An 18,678-nucleotide genomic window follows, 5' to 3' on the forward strand; every position below is an offset into this window, starting at 1 on the left:
TGCTGAGCAGCGCTTTGTTTTTGGTTCTTGCCTTTTTGTTAATAAATCCTTGTTTTTTGAGAACTCCTGCCTCCGGCCTCCCACTCTCTCTCCTGCATCTGGGTCCTCGCCATACCAGCCTGACAGCAGGCGTGACATGATGTTTTTGATCTTGTTAATGTTTTTGGTTGATGTTGATGTTTCTGTTTTAATATTTTTATCCCGTTTTTTCCCCCATTTTTATCACCCAGTGCTCCTACCTAAGGTACAGTCCTGGGCATTGCCATCCTCTACCAACCCCGGGAGGGCCCTGCACTGAGCTCAGGTCTCCTCCTAAACCTGAGGAGTGAGCAGGCCGCATCTTTTCACCAGACAGGGTGGGGTTTCTCCGGCCAGACGTAGCGCGTGGAAGGATCACGTTATTCCGGCCGGATCCTCCCCACCCCATCTGGCGCCCCGGTTGGCCAGAGGGGGCAGTATAGCCCAGGACTGTTGCATGTTTTTGTGAGGGTAGCTCACATTAGCTACCCAGGGGAACAGGGGGAGAACATGCAAACTCCACACAGAAAGATCCTTTCGCCAACCCCACCCAGGGTGTGGGCACTGAAGTCATGGGGGAACTAACACGCACTTCAGCGCCCACAGCGTCCCCGGCGGGAATCGAACCCAGGACCTTCTTGCTGTGAGACGGCTGCACTACCAGCTGCGCCACCGTGCCCCAACTTGGTGTTGTTGTTGTTGTTGTTGTTGTTGTTGTTGTTGTTTTTGTCAATGATGTTTTTGTTGATGTAAATGTTTTCGTTGGTATTGGGGTTTTTTTTATGTTTTTTTTTGTCAGGGATGTTTTTGTTGATGTTAATGTTTTTCTTGGTACAGGTGTTGTTTTTGTTGGTGTTGTTGTTGATGTTTTTGTCAAGGATGTTTTTGTTGATGTTGTTTTTGTTGGTGTTAATGTTTTTGTTGGTGGTAATGTTTTTGTTGATGTTGTTGTTGGTGGTAATGTTTTTCTTGGTACAGGTGTTGTTTTTGTCGAGGATGTTTTTGTTGATGTTGTTGTTTTTGTTGGTGTTAATGTTTTTGTTGATGTTGTTGTTGGTGGTAATGTTTTTGTCGAGGATGTTTTTGTTGATGTTGTTGTTTTTGTTGGTGTTAATGTTTTTGTTGATGTTGTTGTTGGTGGTAATGTTTTTGTTGATGTTGTTTTTGTCGAGGATGTTTTTGTTGATGTTTTTGTCAGTGATGTTTTTGTTGATGTCGTTTTTTTTTGTTGATGATGTTTTTGTTGATCTTGTTATTGTTTTTGGTTGATGTTGATGTTTCTGTTGGTGTTGTTGATGTTGTTTTTGTCAGTAATGTTTTTGTTGACATTTGATTTCCTGACCCTTGAACATGTTGGGGAGAGAAGTCCTTGCAGGATCCTGAATGAGTCATCGCACTAGCCCCGCCCTGCTCCATTATGATTGGTTGGTACGTTCTGTACCGGCGTCTGTGCAGGGAGGAAGTCACGTTAAACCCTCACATCCCTTGGTTGCATCATTCTGGGGTTTCCTGGACATGCACAGGCCCTGCACAACTGTTCTGACACATTCCAATAACCAATCAGTGGGCCGATCAATCAGCGGTCAGACCGCACACTCGTGAGCCCACAGTGACGACACAAGCTAATGATTGATTGATGGCTTCAGGGGGAGAAGAGATATGAGAGCCAGTCGTCCTCTGGAGAGAACAACTTCCTCTGAATCTGCTGCTGTTCCATTTGATCGATCTTCTTCCATCCGGATCGATATTTCTGAGAGCTGAAGCGCGGAGCAGCCGGGTGTCCTGCTCAGAATGGAGTCATGTTCTCTCTTCTTTCTGCTCCTTCTCCTCGTCGCTCGCTCTGAAACGGTGAGGCCTCCTCTCTTCTCTGTTCAGTAAACTGTGACGGGACCCTCGGGTCTGGGCTTGGGGCGTTTGGGGGGGCTGTGTTACCTACCTAACAGAACCATGGCGGCCCGCTGCTCCAGGGGTCCGTTTCACAAGTGAAAACTCTGAGTCTGTTAACCCTGAAAAGGAGTTCCACAGGATTGCAGGTGAATGATGTAGAGATCTGTTAAATTCATTTACCCGGTGTTACTCTTTTTTCGAAAAACATGTTCAAATTCGCTGTATGCGCGCATTAAAATCTCTAATTCCATTCGGGTGAAAAAGGACACGTTGTGAAGTATGTGGATCTTCAGATGCAATGTTTCCTCAAAGGATTTTGTAAATTGAAATGTTAAATAAAGTTAAAAAAAAAAAAAAAAAAAAGTATGTGGATCTTTTGTTGTCGCCGGTTGCCATGGTGAATCCTTGTATCAGGGCTCTATAGATACTGGCTTTTGATAGTTGTGGCGCACGCGCTCAACTCCAGGTGAAACTACTTAGAGTTGAGTAAATTAACTCAAATCCGCTGTTCTGGAACCGAAAACTCAGAGTTTCCGATCTCAGAGTAGATCAACTAAGAGTTCAGGATTAGACTCAGAGTTTGTTGAACCTGCTTTGTGAAACGGACCCCTGGTGACTAGTGATGGGTTAAAAGCTAAGGATTTCAGCGTGTTTCCTGAGATAAATACTGATGAATAAAGATTATTATTATTATTACTGGACAATATTAAAGGAGCTTTTCAAATGTTCTTAGAAAGCATGTGGACTGAAGTTACTCCATATCTGCCTGATAAAGCGTAAAAACACATAATAAAGTGATTATAACTAGCATTAAGCTATCCAACTGTCAATCAACAGACCACGCCCCGAAGCATTCACACATTTGTTGCTTTAAATAACTTTACCAGAGGAGATGCAATATCAGTCCAAACTCTTGACGTTCCCATTTATTTGAAGGAGAAAGTTCGTCCAAACCTTTGTCTGAACCCTTCCAGCCGTCATAGACGTGAGCTGTAACCACGGAGACCAAAACTGTCTTTTTAACCAGATGGTAAATGTTATTTTCTGGTATAACGTAGGACTTTTAACGTGGTGGTCCATAGAGGTCCTGCAGGTCTGGATCAGGACCCTTGTGGTCCGTAGAAGACCTGGGGTCCGTTTCACAAAGCAGGTTCAACAAACTCTGAGTCTAATCCTGAACTCTTAGTTGATCTACTCTGAGATCGGAAACTCTGAGTTTTCGGTTCCAGAACAGCGGATTTGAGGTGATTTACTCAACTCTAAGTAGTTTCACCTGGAGTTAAGCACGTGCGCCACAACTATCAAAAGCCAGTATCTATAGAGCCCTGATAAAACGATTCACCATGGCAACCGGCGACAACAACGGCAAAAGATCCACATACTTTTTTTTTTAAACTTTATTTATCATTTCAATTTACAAAATCCCTTTGAGGAAACATTAGTTTGCATCTGAAGATCCACATACTTCACGCCGTGTCCTTTTTCACCCGAATGGAATTAGAGATTTTAATGCGCGCATACGGCAAATTTGAACATGTTTTTCGAAAACAGAGTAACACCGCAGCACAGAATATAATATCAAATTAATTTAACAGATCTCTACATCATTCACCTGCAATCCTGTGGAACCCCTTGATGGCTTGGACAGGTTTATGATAATAGGCTTGCCACCCGTCCCTTGAATACGGAATTGTTCCGTAATTGGGAATTAAAAGTTGCGTTCCGTATTGAACCAATATAGACACATATTATGCCAGGGGTCTCCAACCCTGGTCCTGGAGAGCACCTATCCAGCATGTTTTAGATCTTTCCCTGCTTCAGAACACCATGATACAAGGAGCTGTGTCAGCAACAGAACTGTCCGGACCTTGATGACAAGTTAATGACGACCATTGATTAGAATCAGGTGTGTTCATGCAGGGGGACACCTAAAACATGCTGGATAGGTGGATCCAGGACCGGAGTTGGAGACCCCTGGATAATGCTCTTATTTATTCATGTAATAATATACAGGTGGAGGTCGTAAAATTTGAATATATTGCAAAACTTCATTCGTAGTAAATTCAACTTAAGGTGAAACAAATATTATTTCCCACTACATGCAAAGTGAGATATTTCAAGCCTTTATTTGTTATAATTTTGGTGATTATGGCTCACAGTTTATGAAAACCCCAAATAAAAAATCTAAAAAAATTTGAATATATTATGAAATCATTAAACAATTCAATCGTCAAAATTATAACAAATAAAGGATTAACATATATTGCTTTGCCTGTGATGAGACTATGTAACATGTATTACGTGGTCTGATAACCATCTCCAGACGAATATTTAATTATCTGTGCATTAATTCTGCACCTTCATCAATTGTGTCTTCATCAAAAGGACATGCCGTGTTCGTGACAATGGACTTCTAATATAAATACTGACTCTGTTTTTAATGACAGACGGCAGAACTTCGTCAAAACTCGCCTGCTGACTGAATGAATGAGGAAATCAAATGTGCGTGCGGCTCTGAAAGAGGCGGAGACGCAGAGAAACTCCAGGTTCATTGAGATAAACCTGGTCCCGACCAGGTTAGTTTCAGAGAGTCTGTTACTACGGTAACTGACTGAGAGCTTAAGTTACCTCTCTTTGTGAAACAGGCTAGAGTTACCTCTCTTTCTCTGGTTTGAGTTACCTCCCTTTGTGAAACGGAAAACTCAGAGTTTCCCTCATTTCAGGGTTAACAGACTCAGAGTTTTCACTAAACCTGCTTTGTGAAACGGACCCCAGCTTATATGAACTTTTGAAGGGTTATGTTCCTCATTTATCTGCAGGGTATCATCATGGTATCATCTGCATATAGCTTTAGGAGTCAGAGTCAGGCTTCCCATCGATCTGTTTTGATCTGTTCATCAATGACCGGTTTGAGTTTAGGTGCAGCTCCAGTCGAGTTCCCGGGAGCCTGAGAAGCCGTCATCCCCAGAGGAGCAGACCCTGACGACCCCAGAGGAGCAGACCCTGACGACCCCAGAGGAGCAGACCCTGACGACCCCAGAGGAGCAGACCCTGACGACCCCAGAGTTACCAGGGCTTCCAGAACCAACCCTCACCACTGCTGCCCCGACCCCGAAAGCTCCCGAGACCGATGACTTCCTGGGTCCACAAGAGTGCCTGGACCAGAAGTACGTGTCCTTTATCTACTTTTCTGCAGTCGTGTGCAGAAGTAAGTTGGACCCCTTTGTCTGTCCTCCAGGCTGACCCGTGCGTCGTGTGACCGGGTGTTCTGCGCCCCGTGGGAGCGCTGCATTGAAGGACAGTGTTCCTGCAAACCGCCGTACCTGTGTCCCCTGGAGGGGGTGGAGCCGGTTTGTGGGCGAGACGGCAGGAACTACAGATCCTACTGCCAGGTACCCGACCCCCGCCGCCCCTCTGCAGACCTGAAACCCCTCCCCCCTGTTGACGCCATCGCTGATCCTCACGTGTTCCCAGGTGATGGCGGTCTCGTGTCGGAGCAGGAAACCCGTCATGTCCCACTTCGGGCAGCTCTGCAAAGGTTTGCTATAAATACTATGACCATGCTATAATAACTAGACTGTATATTTATAAAACTATAACAACATAATTATAGTATTAAATATATTATATTATGATATATATTATTATATATATAATATATATATATCATTCATATATATTAATATATATTAATATATTATTATATATTATTATATATTATTATTATTATTATTATTATAATTATAGTGTTTGATGTTTTTGTTGATGTTGTTTTTGTTATTTTTGTTGATTATGTTGTTGATGATGTTATTGTTGATGTTTTTGTTGATGTTGCTGTTTTTTTCGGTCTTGTTGTTGTTGTTTTTGTTGATGGTAATGTTTTTGTTTGTATTGGTGTTGTTTTTGTTGGTGTTGGTATCAGGGTCATAATAGTTTTGAATTTTTCATTTTAGTTTAGTTTTATTTCGTTTTGACTTTTTCTCCTTCAATTCAGTTAGTTTTAATTCGTTTTTAGTGTGGGTTTGCTAGTTTTTATTAGTTTTTATATTTTCAAAAATGCTTAGTTTTAGTTTAGTTTTTATTAGTTTTAGTTTTGACGTCACAGACCGTGAGGCGTTAAGGTGCCGTAGTTGCCAGTTGGAGATAAACGGCCAGAGCAGAATAAATTGATCATACCAAGAGCCTTATATTGACAGGAAAACGGAGGAAATTATATTTATAATTTCAGTTAGTTTTAGTTAGTTTTCTAAACATGCAAAATAGTTTCAGTTAGTTATCGTTTTTGTCTTTTAATTTTCGTTTTTATTTAGTTCAGTTAACGAAATTGTTTTTTCAATTTTAGTTTTCGTTATTTCGTTCGTTTTCGTGAACGATAATAACTCTGGTTGGTATTGGTGTTGTTTTTGTTGATAATGTTTTTGTTGGTACTGGTGTTGTTTTTTTGTTGATGTTTTTGTGGATTGATGTTGTTGTTGATGTTGCTTTTTTTGTTGGTGCGGTTGTTTTTGTTGTTAATGTTTTTGTTGGTGTTTTTTTGATGTTGTTGTTGATGGTAATGTTTTTGTTGAGGATGTTTTTGTTGGTGTTGTTGTTTTTGTTTATGTTGATGTTTTTGTGGATGTAATTGATGTTTTTGTTGGTGCGGTTGTTGTTTTTGTTGATGTTAATGTTTTTGTTGGTATTGGTGTTTTTTATGTTGATGTTGTTTTTGTTGATGTTTATGTTTTTGTTGGTATTGGTGTTGTTTTTGTTGATGTTAATGTTTTTGTTGGTATTGGTGTTTTTTATGTTGATGTTGTTTTTGTTGATGTTTATGTTTTTGTTGCTGTTTTTGTTGGTACTGGTGTTGTTTTTGTTGGTGTTGTTGATGTTTATGACACAGAAATGTTTGAAGCGGTTAAAGTATCTCTGCTCCTGCTGATCGTTCCTCTTCTTCCTCTTCTTCTTCTTCTTCTTCTTCTTCTTCTTCTTCTTCTTCTTCTTCTTCCCTCCGGCCGCAGGGAACGTCCTGAAGTTCGAGAGCTCCAGAGACTGGGCCAGCGGAGTGGTCCGGATCTCCCTCCCCGACGGCGCCGGCGGCAGGGAGGACCTGCTGGTGTGTAGCGAGCTCTGGGACATGGCTGCTGCCAACGTGGCCTGCAGGGAGGACCGGCACCCGTTGTGAGGATTCAGGTTCCTGGGGGGGGGGGACTAAAACCTGGGATATACCGTATTTTCTGGACTATAAGGCGCTACTTTTTTCATAGGTTTTGAACCATGCGGCTTATACAAAGGTGCAGCTATTCTGTGGATTTTTCTTCCCCCGCTCGGGGCGCTTTAACTGAAATTAGAATCAAAACTAAGACAAAATAAATGCAAAGAAGAATACGCTACTTCTTCTTTAGCAGATAGAAGTAGAAGCAGATTTCAAACAGATAAATAGATAAATAAATACTGGTTATTTTCTCTTGGTTCTGTCCCGTTTTAATCAGCAAAGTTGCTGCCGTGTTGAAAGACACTGTTAGGAAAGGATCTATTTAGGTACAAACATGTACATCATTTACAGTTCTAAATCGTTCTGTACATGTAGTAAATATCTAATCTAACATAAATATCTGCGGCTAAATATCTTTTTTTTTTTTTTTTTAAATAGAGCGGATGTGGCTTATATGCAGGTGCGGTTTATAGTCCAGAAAATACGGTACTTGCTGTTGGTGCTTGTGTTCACGTCCGTTCTCCTGCACCACCAACCGCAACGTCGCTCGCGTAGTACGTGTGGAGAGCATGTCGTACCGGCGGTGACCGATAGGGGGCAGTAAGCAGAGCAACAGTTGGAAAAGTGATTAAATATTTAGTAGCAGCGGTAGTAGCAGTAGCAGATTAGAACAACAAACAAGTTTACATGACAATATTGGATGATGTAGGAGATTATAACATTGCTTTGGTTGCGATCTCGGCAAAGGAAATGGCACCAGCGACCTCCGGGTCGTCACTAGCTGGTATCAGACCAGGACCAGCGACACTATCGGCCAGAGCCAGAACTGTAGGTCTTTTTAGAGAACGTGCACGTCGACGCGTCAAATGAACGCAGGATACGCGTGGCGGCCATGATGCGTACGCGGTCTGAACTGCAAGTATATCCCAGCCTTAAAACCTTCACGTCCCTCAGGGGGGCGGCGTCTGCTGATGCCGTGGACTACAGCGCCGTGGCGGCCGGCGGGGACCAGACGCTCCCGGGCCGCTGCGTCAGCGTCCGATGCCGAGGCTACGAGACGTCGCTGGCCGAGTGCGAAATCCACGACAAGCAGGACGTCGGGGACAAGAGGGTCGCTGCTGCAACCTGCTACCAGGACAAGCCCCGAGGTCAGTGTAGGTCCTCTACAGACCACTAGGGTCCAGATCCAGACCTGCAGGTCCTCTACTGACCACTAGGGTCCAGGTCCAGACCTGCAGGTCCTCTACAGACCACTAGGGTCCAGATCCAGACCTGCAGGTCCTCTACAGACCACTAGGGTCCAGATCCAGACCTGCAGGTCCTCTACAGACCACTAGGGTCCAGATCCAGACCTGCAGGTCCTCTACAGACCACTAGGGTCCAGATCCAGACCTGCAGGTCCTCTACAGGCCACTAGGGTCCAGATCCAGACCTGCAGGAGATTTTTTTCCTTTTTTCCTCTTTTTTCAATTTTTTTTCCTCTTTTTTTTCCTTTTTTTCCTTCTTTTTTCCTATTTTTTCCTTCTTTTTTTTCCTCTTTTTTCCTCTTTTTCCTCTATTTTTCCTCTTTTTTTTAAATCTTTTTTTCCTATTTTTTCCTATTTTGTCCTCCTTTTTTTCTTCATTTTTTCCTTCTTTTTTTCCTTTTTCTTCTTCTTTTTTTTCCTCTTTTTTCCCCTTTTTTCCTATTTTTTCTTATTTTTTTCCTCTTTTTTCCTTCCTTTTTTCCTCTTTTTCCTCTTTTTTCCCCCTCCTGCAGGTCCTCTACAGACCACTAGGGTCCAGATCCAGACCTGCAGGAGATTTTTTTCCTTTTTTCCTCTTTTTTCAATTTTTTCCTATTTTTTCCTCTTTTTTTTTCTCCTTTTTTTCCTTCTTTTTTCCTTTTTTTCCTTCTTTTTTTTCTCTTTTTTCCTCTTTTTCCTCTATTTTTCCTCTTTTTTTTAAATCTTTTTTTCCTATTTTGTCCTTGTTTTTTCCTTTTTTTTCTTCATTTTTTCCTTCTTTTTTTCCTTTTTTTTCTTCTTTCTTTCCTCTTTTTTTCCTTTTTTTTCCTTCCTTTTTTCCTCTTTTTTCCCCCTCCTGCAGGTCCTCTACAGACCACTAGGGTCCAGATCCAGACCTGCAGGAGATTTTTTTCCTTTTTTCCTCTTTTTTCAATTTTTTCCTATTTTTTCCTTTTTTTCCTTCTTTTTTCCTATTTTTTCCTTCTTTTTTTCTCTTTTTTCCTCTTTTTCCTCTATTTTTCCTCTTTTTTAAAATCTTTTTTTCCTATTTTGTCCTCCTTTTTTCCTTTTTTTTCTTCATTTTTTCCTTCTTTTTTTCCTTTTTTTTCTTCTTTTTTTCCCTCTTTTTTCCCCTTTTTTCCTATTTTTTCTTCTTTTTTTCCTTTTTTTTCTTCTTTTTTTCCTCTTTTTTTCCTTCCTTTTTTCCTTTTTTTTCCTCCTTTTTCCCCTTTTTTCCTATTTTTTCTTCTTTTTTTCCTTCTTTTTTTCCTCTTTTTTTCCTTTGTTTCCTTCTTTTTTCCCCTTTTTTCCCTTTTTTCTTCTTCTTTTTTTCCTCTTTTTTTCCCCTTTTTTCCTATTTTTTCTTCTTTTTTTTTCCCCTTTTTTCCTATTTTTTCTTCTTTTTTTCATTTTTTCCTTTTTTTCTTCTTTTTTTCCTTCTTTTTTTCCTATTTTTTCCTCTTTTTTTCCCCTCCTGCAGGTCCTCTACAGACCACTAGGGTCCAGATCCAGACTGGTATGTTCCAGACTGGTCTGGAAGGGTTCTGGAGCGAGCAGCTATCGGATCCCTGGTCCTAGTCAGGACCGGGTTCACCTTTGGCCTCGATTCACTTCAGAACCCTTCCAACTGAACTAACCGGACCGTGAGCCTTTGCCCTCCAAAACAAGTTCTGCCAGAGCTGAACCGTTTCGTCCCGGAGGTCCACCGGGACCAGGCTCGACTCGGTCCACTGGGAGCCTGGTCCCGGTCCACCGGGAGCCTGGTCCCGGTCCACCGGGAGCCTGGTCCCGGTCCACCGGCGGCCCGGTTCGTCAGGTCGTCCTGGTTCAGGTGTTTCCCCAGAGTTTGCTTGTGTCCTAGAATGTGGCTTCCTCTGCGCCAACGGCAAGTGCGTGAACCGGACCCAGACGTGTGACGGGGTGGACGACTGCGGCGACCGCAGCGACGAGATGTGCTGCAAGCGTGAGTCCGACCCTCAGACCCCCTAGAGCAGCGGTCGGCAACCCAACATGTTGAAAGAGCTGTATTGGACCAAAAACGCAAAAAACAAATATGTCTGGAGCCGCAAAAAATGAAAAGTCTTGTATCAGAATTAGAATGAAGGCAACACATGCTGCATGTTTCTATATTAGTTATAACTGGGGGAAGATTTTTTTTTCATTCTGCACTTCGAGAAAAAAAGTCGAAATGTCGAGAAAAAAGTCGAAGTTTTGAGAAAAAGTCGAAATGTCAAGATTAATGTTGAAGTACAATCTTGAGAAAAAAGTTGAAATTTGGTGATAAAAGTCGAAATGGCGAGAAAAAAGTTGAAATGTTGAGAAAAAGGTCGAAATTTGGTGAAAAAAGACGAAATGTTGAGAAAAAAAGTCGAAATGTCGAGAAAAAAGTCGAAATTTGGTGAAAAAAGTCGAAATGTTGAGAAAAAAGTTGAAATTTGGTGAACAAAGTCGAAATGGCGAGAAAAAAGTTGAAATTTGGTGAAAAAAGACGAAATGTTGAGAAAAAAGTCGAAATGTCGAGAAAAAAGTTGAAATTTGGTGAAAAAAGTCGAAATGTTGAGAAAAAAGTCGAAATTTGGTGAAAAAAGTCGAAATGATGAGAAAAAGGTCGAAATTTGGTGAAAAAAGACGAAATGTTGAGAAAAAAGTCGAAATTTGGTGAAAAAAGTCGAAATGTTGAGAAAAAAGTTGAAATTTGGTGAAAAAAGTCGAAATGGCGAGAAAAAAGTTGAAATTTGGTGAAAAAAGTCGAAATTTGGTGAAAAAAGTCGAAATGATGAGAAAAAGGTCGAAATTTGGTGAAAAAAGACGAAATGTTGAGAAAAAAGTCGAAATGTCGAGAAAAAAGTCAAAATTTCTAGAAAAAGTCGAAATGTCGAGATTAAAAAGGAAAGGAAAAAGGAAGAAAAAAAAGAAAAAAAGGAAAAAAAAAGAGGAAAAAAAAGGTCAAACATTTTTAAAGAAGCTCCAGGAGCCACTAGAGCGACGCTAAAGAGCTGCATGCGGCTCTAGAGCCACATGCATGCCGACCCCTGCCGACCCCTGCCCCAGACCCCCAGACCCCCAGACCCCCAGACCCGCCCCGGCGGGTGCAGGCGGGGGCTGACGCCGGCTCCTATCTGCAGGCTGCCGGAACGGCGCGCTGCGGTGCAAGACGGGCGTCTGCCTACACCCGGACGCCGTCAGGGACCAGCAGGTCGACTGCCTGGACGGCGAGGACGAGGTGCTAGGACACGTGGAAGCGGGCGGTAAGACCTCCTCCCCCTCCTGACCTCCGACCTCCGACCTCTGACCTCTGACCTCCGTCTGGAGAGTGACCTGTTCTGTCTCCACAGCACCGGACGGGGGGGTCCAGACGACCCGGCCAGGTGAGTGACGCCCCCAACCGTCCTGGGGCCGGATTCACCAATATGTTCTTTAGAACGATCTTAAGAAATGTCTTAAGATCTAAAATTAAGAAGTTCATAAGAAAGTTCTTAAGTGCAATTCCTCAATATTTTCTTAAGAACCGTCTTAAGAACTGTCATTTCTTACGAATTTCTTATTTTTCCTACTTAAGAACTTCTTAAAATCAAAAAGTCATTGCATTGCACGCGCCAACAAACAACATTTATAGGTAGTTTGGTCTTAACCGTCAGTCACTCACTAAACATGGAGAAGGAGAAAAAGAGATGCAGGAACTTTTCAAGGTTATGGTGGATGATATTAATGTGGGAAAAAAAATACTATTGGGGAAAATTAATAATAATTAACTACCACGCTAACTAACATGCTAACAAACAATTAACAGGCTCTTTGTGTGATTAATTACAAAGTATATCCTCAAACTATGACCTACTAGTCTAAACTTGTCTAAAATGTGTTGAAAAAGGTGACATTAGAGGCTTATTATTATTATTATTATTATTATTATTATTATTATTATTATTATTATTATTATTATTATTAGTATTAGTAGTAGTAAAAAGTCAAGAACAAATTTGAGAACTTTTATTTCAAGAATACCATTTATTCTTAAGTTTTTTCTTAAGAAGAAACTTATGAAGAAAGTTGAGAACATACTTTTTTGGAGAATATGACTTCTTCTCTTTTTTCTTCTTAAGACTGAACTTAAGAAAAAAATTACACTTAAGAAGATTTTTTTTCTTAAGAATGTTTTGTGAATCCGGCCCCTGATGTTTCCATGGTGACTGCTGGAGACAATGACGCGTCCTCCTCTTTCTGTTTCAGAGTACGTCTCCCGCAGAAACGGTAGGTGGGCCGGACCCCGCCCCCTCCACTAGGCCCCGCCCCCTCCACTAGGCACCGCCCCCTCCACTAGGCACCGCCCCCTCCACTAGGCACCGCCCCCTCCATTAGGGACACGCCCCCTCCACCAGGCACCGCTCACATCCCGCCGCTCCGGCGTGAACCTGCAGCTCCAGAACGGCTGCAGTTCCTCGACTGACCACCAGGAGCCCCGTTACCCCCCCTGACCCTCCGGTTTAAATGTTTCGGTGTATTTTATCACGTTAACTGATACAAAAGCCTCGTTTCTAGGGATTAGGATTAGTCCCGATTAGGTCTTTTTGGCCCCGACCCGATTCCGAGTCATTTGATTTTGAGTAATCACCGACACAGGGTCCCGATAGGACACTGAGTCCCGATCCGATACTTTCGTAACACATGAAAAGATGATCAAATGCAAAACAAACAGATCCAGTGTATCCCCTATTTTTACTTTACTCTTACTTTAGCATTTAACACTCAACAGAGCTGTTTTCTTGGAAGTAGCTTGATAAATCTAGTAACAATAGTGCAAATATTAACTAGTAAAATAGCGCCGATTTAAACATAAATTTGAATGAAATAAAAACAGCAGCTCAACTTAAAACACCCAGCAGGAATGTAAACAAATAAGCAAATAAAAGAGCTACAGTGTCATTAAGTCAGGCGCTGCCAGTCTCACTCATGTATCACTCTCTTCTCATCACCACGCTGACTGCGGCTCCACATCTCCCCCTAGAGTCGCTAATCAGTAACTACAACAACAATGAATTGGTAGCTGAGAATTTTTTAAAGTACGAGTATATGAGAGCAGTTTCGGCCCAGTATCGGTATCGGGGGATCCCTCGTATCGATCCCTGATCGGGATGCAACATTCCGACTCCCTCGTCGGTATCTGTGACGTTTGGGCCGTCCAGCCGTGTGCAGTTACTGACGTCCCGCCTGTGTCCAGAGACGCGGTCGGCCCGGCGGCAGCTGGAGTCCCTGCTGCACTGCGGCGTTCCCAACCACGACCTGGTGGACGACGTGGACGTGGTGCAGCGCGGGAGACGCAGCCGCGTCCGCAGGGTCGTGGGAGGAGTTCCCGCCAAGCCGGTGAGTCGGAGCTGGTCCGGGTCCTCCGGGACCCCCGACCGGGACCCACGGGACCCACGGGGGGACCGGTTCTGCTCATGTGACTCACCCTGCTGTCCCCCCAGACCCAGATCCAGTGGCAGATCGCTCTGCAGGAGCACCGGAGGATCGACTGCGGAGGCGCCTACATCGGAGGCTGCTGGGTCATCACCGCCGCCCACTGCGTCAGGTGGGAACCACAGCTGGGGAACATCTGCATCTGGGGAACATCTGCTGGGGAACATCTGCTGGTGAACATCTGCAGCTGGTGAACATCTGCTGGGGAACATCTACAGCTGCTGGTGAACATCTGGAGCTGGTGAACACCTGCAGCTGCTGGTGAACATGTTATGGTGAACATCTGCAGCTGGTGAACATCTGCTGGTGAACATCTGCAGCTGGTGAACATCTGCAGCTGGTGAACATCTGCAGCTGCTGGTGAACATCTGCAGAAGCTGAAAATCTGCAGCTGGTGAACATCTGCAGCTGGTGAACATCTGCAGCTGGTGAACATCTGCAGCTGTTGGTGCAGATGTTGTCTTGCTGATTAAATCAGAAATGAACCTTTAGAAACTTTTTGTATACTGATCCTGGAAGTTAGAATATCAGCACCAGGTTTAGCCAGATGTGCATATTTGAGTTATCATCACTTCTATTTGGGAGGGTTCTCAGACTGGGACCTCCGGTTGAGGGACCGGTCGTAGTTCCCAGTCACAGTTCCCAGTCACAGTTCCCATGACTCTCCAGATGTTAACAGCAGCGTCTCTCCACCAGGCCGAATCCGTCCGCCTTCAAAGTCAAGTTCTCTCTCTGGAGGAAACACGGCCCTCAGAGCACCACCGACATCGTTCCCGTGGAGGACATCCGCATCCATCCCAAGTAAGACCGCAGCTGAGCGCCGAGCCGGTTTCAGGTGAGCTAACCGCTAACCAGGACTGGCTCAAGTGTGTTGCTCGTGCTGCAGCTACGTCCCCAGCACCTACGAGAACGACATCGCGCTGGTGAAGCTGGAGAAGCTCCCGTTCTCAGACAAGTGTCTGGAGGACAACCCGGCCGTCAGACCGGTCTGCGTCCCCTGGTCCACGCAGCTGTTCCAGCCCAACCACACCTGCAGCATCTCCGGGTGGGGGCGGACCGCAGGTACGACTCTGCAGGTGCAGCTGCAGGTGCAGCCGGAGTACCGAGCTCTGAGAGGAGCTTCAGTTACCCTCCGTTCCCAGATAGTAGCACCGTTCCTAGATAGTAGCACCGTTCCCAGATAGTAGCACCGTTCCTAGATAGTAGCTCCGTTCCCAGATAGTAGCACCGTTCCCAGATAGTAGTTTCGTTCCCAGATAGTAGCACCGTTCCTAGGTAGTAGTTCCGTTCCCAGATAGTAGCACCGTTCCTAGATAGTAGCACCGTTCCCAGATAGTAGCACTGTTCCCAGATAGTAGCACTGTTCCCAGATAGTAGCACCGTTCCCAGATAGTAGCACCGATCCCAGATAATAGCACCGTTCCTAGATAGTAGCACCATTCCCAGATAGTAGCACCGTTCCCAGATAGTAGCTCCGTTCCCAAATAGTAGCACCGTTCCTAGATAGTAGCACCGTTCCTAGATAGTAGCTCCGTTCCCAGATAGTAGCACCGTTCCCAGATAGTAGCACCGTTCCCAGATAGTAGCACTGTTCCCAAATAGTAGCACCGTTCCTAGATAGTAGCACCGTTCCTAGATAGTAGCACCGTTCCCAGATAGTAGCACCCTTCCCAGATAGTAGCACCGTTCCTAGATAGTAGCTCCATTCCGAGATAGTAGCACTGTTCCCAGATAGTAGCACTGTTCCCAGATAGTAGCACTGTTCCCAGATAGTAGCACCGTTCCCAGATAGTAGCACCGTTCCCAGATAGTAGCACCGTTCCCAGATAGTAGCTCCGTTCCCAGATAGTAGCACTGTTCCCATATAGTAGCACCGTTCCCAGATAGTAGCACCGTTCCTAGATAGTAGCACCGTTCCCAGATAGTAGCACCGTTCCCAGATAGTAGCACCGTTCCCAGATAGTAGCACTGTTTCCAGATAGTAGCGACATTCCTAGATAGTAGCACTGCTCCTCTTCCACAAAAGACGTATTTGCTCTTCCTGTTACAGTTCTCATAAATTACGACTTTATTCCCGTAATATTACGACTTTATTCTCATAATATTACAACTTTATTCTCATAATATTACAACTTTATTCTCATAATATTATGACTTTATTCTCGCAACATTATGACTTTATTCTTGTAATTTTACGATTTAATTTTCATAATATTATGACTTTATTCTTGTAATATTACGACTTTATTCTTGCAACATTATTACTTTATTCTCGTAATTTTATGACTTTATTCTCATAATATTATGACTTTATCTTCATAATATTACAACTTTATTCTCATAACATTACGACTTCATTCTCATAATATTACGACTTTATTCTCGTAATATTACGACTTTATTCTCATAATATTACGACTTTATTCCCATAATATTATGACTTTATTCTTGTAATTTTATGACTTTATTTTCATATTATTATGACTTGTTTTGTCTTAGTTTGGCCCTAATACATACGTTGTATGATTGTATGTTGTATTTCTGTATGTTTTATTCTGTAAAGCACTTTGGCTCACCTAGAGGTGGCTGTAAAGGGCTATATAAATAAAGTACATTTACATTCAGAGGTTTTAACAAGGACTTCTCCGCAGAGGGAAGATCTGCTCAGGTGCTGCTGTGGGCCAACGTGTCCCTGATCGCGGGCTGCCAGGCGTCCTACGGAGGCCGCTTCAGGCCGGGGATGATGTGTGCAGGTGACCTGGAGGGCAGCGTGGACTCGTGCCAGGGCGACAGCGGCGGCCCGCTGGTGTGCCAGGACGAGCTGGGCGTGTCCTACCTGTGGGGCATCGTCAGCTGGGGGGAGCGGTGCGGCCAGCCCGGGTTCCCCGGCGTTTACACCCAGGTAACCGCTCACCCCCCCAGGAACCCTGCTGGGAATCCCTCCGTCACGTCTGGCCAGAGGTGTCAAGTAACGAAGTACAGATACCTCGTTACCTTACTTAAGTAGAAATTTTGGTTATCTATACTTCACTGGAGTAATTATTTTTCAGACGACTTTTTACTTTTACTCCTTACATTTTCACGCAATTATCTGTACTTTTTACTCCTTACATTTTAAAAACAGCGTTGTTAAAAAAAAACTATCCAGTTAAATTGCTCCATCCGGACTTGGATGTACATTCCAATAAAGGTTAGGATAAATGATAACATGCCTCTGAAGTTTGACTTTTTGCACCATTACAATACTTATAGGCAGAGGTGGTAGTAACGAGTTACATTTACTCCGTTACATTTACTTGAGTAAGTTTGGGGAAATGTTGTACTTTTATGAGTAGTTTTGAATCACTATACTTTTTACTTTTACTTGAGTAGATTTGTGAAGAAGAAACTGTTCCTCTTACTCCGCTACATTAGGCTACGTTGAGCTGTTACTTTTCTTTTATCCCTTTTATCCGCGTACGCGTCAATCTCATGACATCACTGGGTGATTCTTTGGGAAAAATGTTTGTTTTTGCATGTTTTGTCACATATACACAGACTCAAACACACACAGAGTTTATATGAGTTCATGCTTGTTCTAGTTCTGCCTGGTTAAAAAAGAAAAGTAAAAAGGCTTGAAATTTTGTGCAATTTGTGCTTAATTTATTTCTTTATTCTGTTATTTTATTATTTATTAAAGTACTTGAATTTACTTTAAGCTTATTTTAATTTAAGCTATTTTTTATTCATTTTAATTTATTTTATTATTTTATTGATTTAATTTGTCTGAAAATGATTATTTTGTACTTTTGTCTGTTTGAATGGTTGTGTTAAAATAAATAAATCAGACGTTATTCAACAGTTACTCAGTACTTGAGTAGTTTTTTCACCAAGTACTTTTTTACTTTTACTCAAGTAATTATTTGGATGACTACTTTTTACTTCTACTTGAGTCCTATTATTCTGAAGTAACAGTACTTTTACTTGAGTACAATTTTTGGCTACTCTACCAGCTCTGCTTATAGGCAACTAGTCATCATATCTCCTGCTCTCTGAAACACATGTTAATGCTCAATAGTACACATATATGCTTCTTTAATATATTTACATTATACTAAGATACATTCATTTTCAATGGCTTTTGTCCTAAATGGCTTTTTTCCCCCTTACATTACTTTTACTTTTATACTTTAAGTAGTTTTGAAACCAGTACTTTTATACTTTTACTTGAGTAAAAAACTTGAGTTGATACTTCAACTTCTACAGGAGTATTTTTAAACTCTAGTATCTATACTTCTACCTGAGTAATGAATGTGAATACTTTTGACAGCTCTGCGTCTGGCCTCTCCGTCCTCAGGTGGCTCACTACTTCGAGTGGATCCGGCTCCACACCGGGTGGCCCGCCGTCACCAGGTTCAACTCCTGACCCGAGCAGCTGGTGGAGGCTTGTCCACGTGTCCCGGACCAGGACTTAGCGTGGTCTTCTACAGGCCCACCTCGTCTTCGTTGAAGCACTAATAAAGTTTTTCCTGTTTGTATGTTGGAACCATTCTGATTTGATCTGAAAAACGGGATTCTTCCACTTTTATAAGTTTCAAAGGTGAAAATATTGTTGAGGTACCTTGTTAGGTCTTCATAGTAGTTCCTGGATCCCCACCAGGGTCTGGATCCAGACCTGCAGGTCCTCTACAGACCACCAGGGTCCAGATCCAGACCTGCAGGTCCTCTACAGACCACTAGGGTCCAGATCCAGACCTGCAGGACAATTTTTTCTCTTTTTTCCTCTTTTTTTCAAATTTTTTCCTCTTTTTTTTCCTATTTTGTCCTCTTTTGTCCTCTTTTTTTCCTTCTTTTTTCTTCTTTTTTCGTTCTTTTTTTCCCTCTTTTTTTCCCTCTATTTTTTCTATTTTTTCTTCT

General features: G+C 42.9%; 1 protein-coding gene across 2 annotated transcripts; it reads left to right on the forward strand.

Annotated features, from left to right (window-relative positions):
- The first annotated feature begins 1,660 nt into the window (after positions 1-1,660).
- Positions 1,661-18,299, forward strand: cfi (complement factor I). 2 transcript variants are annotated; one of them, XM_061709833.1, is made up of 17 exons: positions 1,661-1,866; positions 4,825-4,867; positions 4,916-5,072; positions 5,144-5,297; positions 5,380-5,443; positions 6,906-7,065; positions 8,054-8,247; positions 10,187-10,288; positions 11,451-11,573; positions 11,661-11,693; positions 12,556-12,576; positions 13,544-13,686; positions 13,791-13,894; positions 14,479-14,583; positions 14,669-14,844; positions 16,434-16,684; positions 18,119-18,299. In XM_061709833.1, the coding sequence occupies exons 1-17, from the start codon at positions 1,810-1,812 to the stop codon at positions 18,185-18,187; spliced, it is 1,956 nt and encodes a 651-aa protein (XP_061565817.1). In that variant the 5' UTR covers positions 1,661-1,809; the 3' UTR covers positions 18,188-18,299. The 2 variants fall into 2 exon arrangements, with proteins under 2 accessions (XP_061565817.1, XP_061565816.1); XM_061709832.1 differs by having other exon boundaries at positions 4,825-5,072.
- Positions 18,300-18,678: the final 379 nt, after the last annotated feature.

Source organism: Cololabis saira, chromosome 20 (genome assembly GCF_033807715.1).
Source record: "Cololabis saira isolate AMF1-May2022 chromosome 20, fColSai1.1, whole genome shotgun sequence".
Lineage (NCBI taxonomy): Eukaryota > Metazoa > Chordata > Actinopteri > Beloniformes > Belonidae > Cololabis > Cololabis saira.

Coding starts and splice junctions, on each gene's coding strand:
- cfi (XM_061709832.1), top strand. CDS start 1,810: ATGGAGTCATGTTCTCTCTTCTTTCTGCTCCTTCTCCTCGTCGCTCGC. Junction 5,298..5,379: donor ACTACAGATCCTACTGCCAG/GTACCCGACCCC, acceptor ACGTGTTCCCAG/GTGATGGCGGTCTCGTGTCG. Junction 14,584..14,668: donor GACATCCGCATCCATCCCAA/GTAAGACCGCAG, acceptor CTCGTGCTGCAG/CTACGTCCCCAGCACCTACG.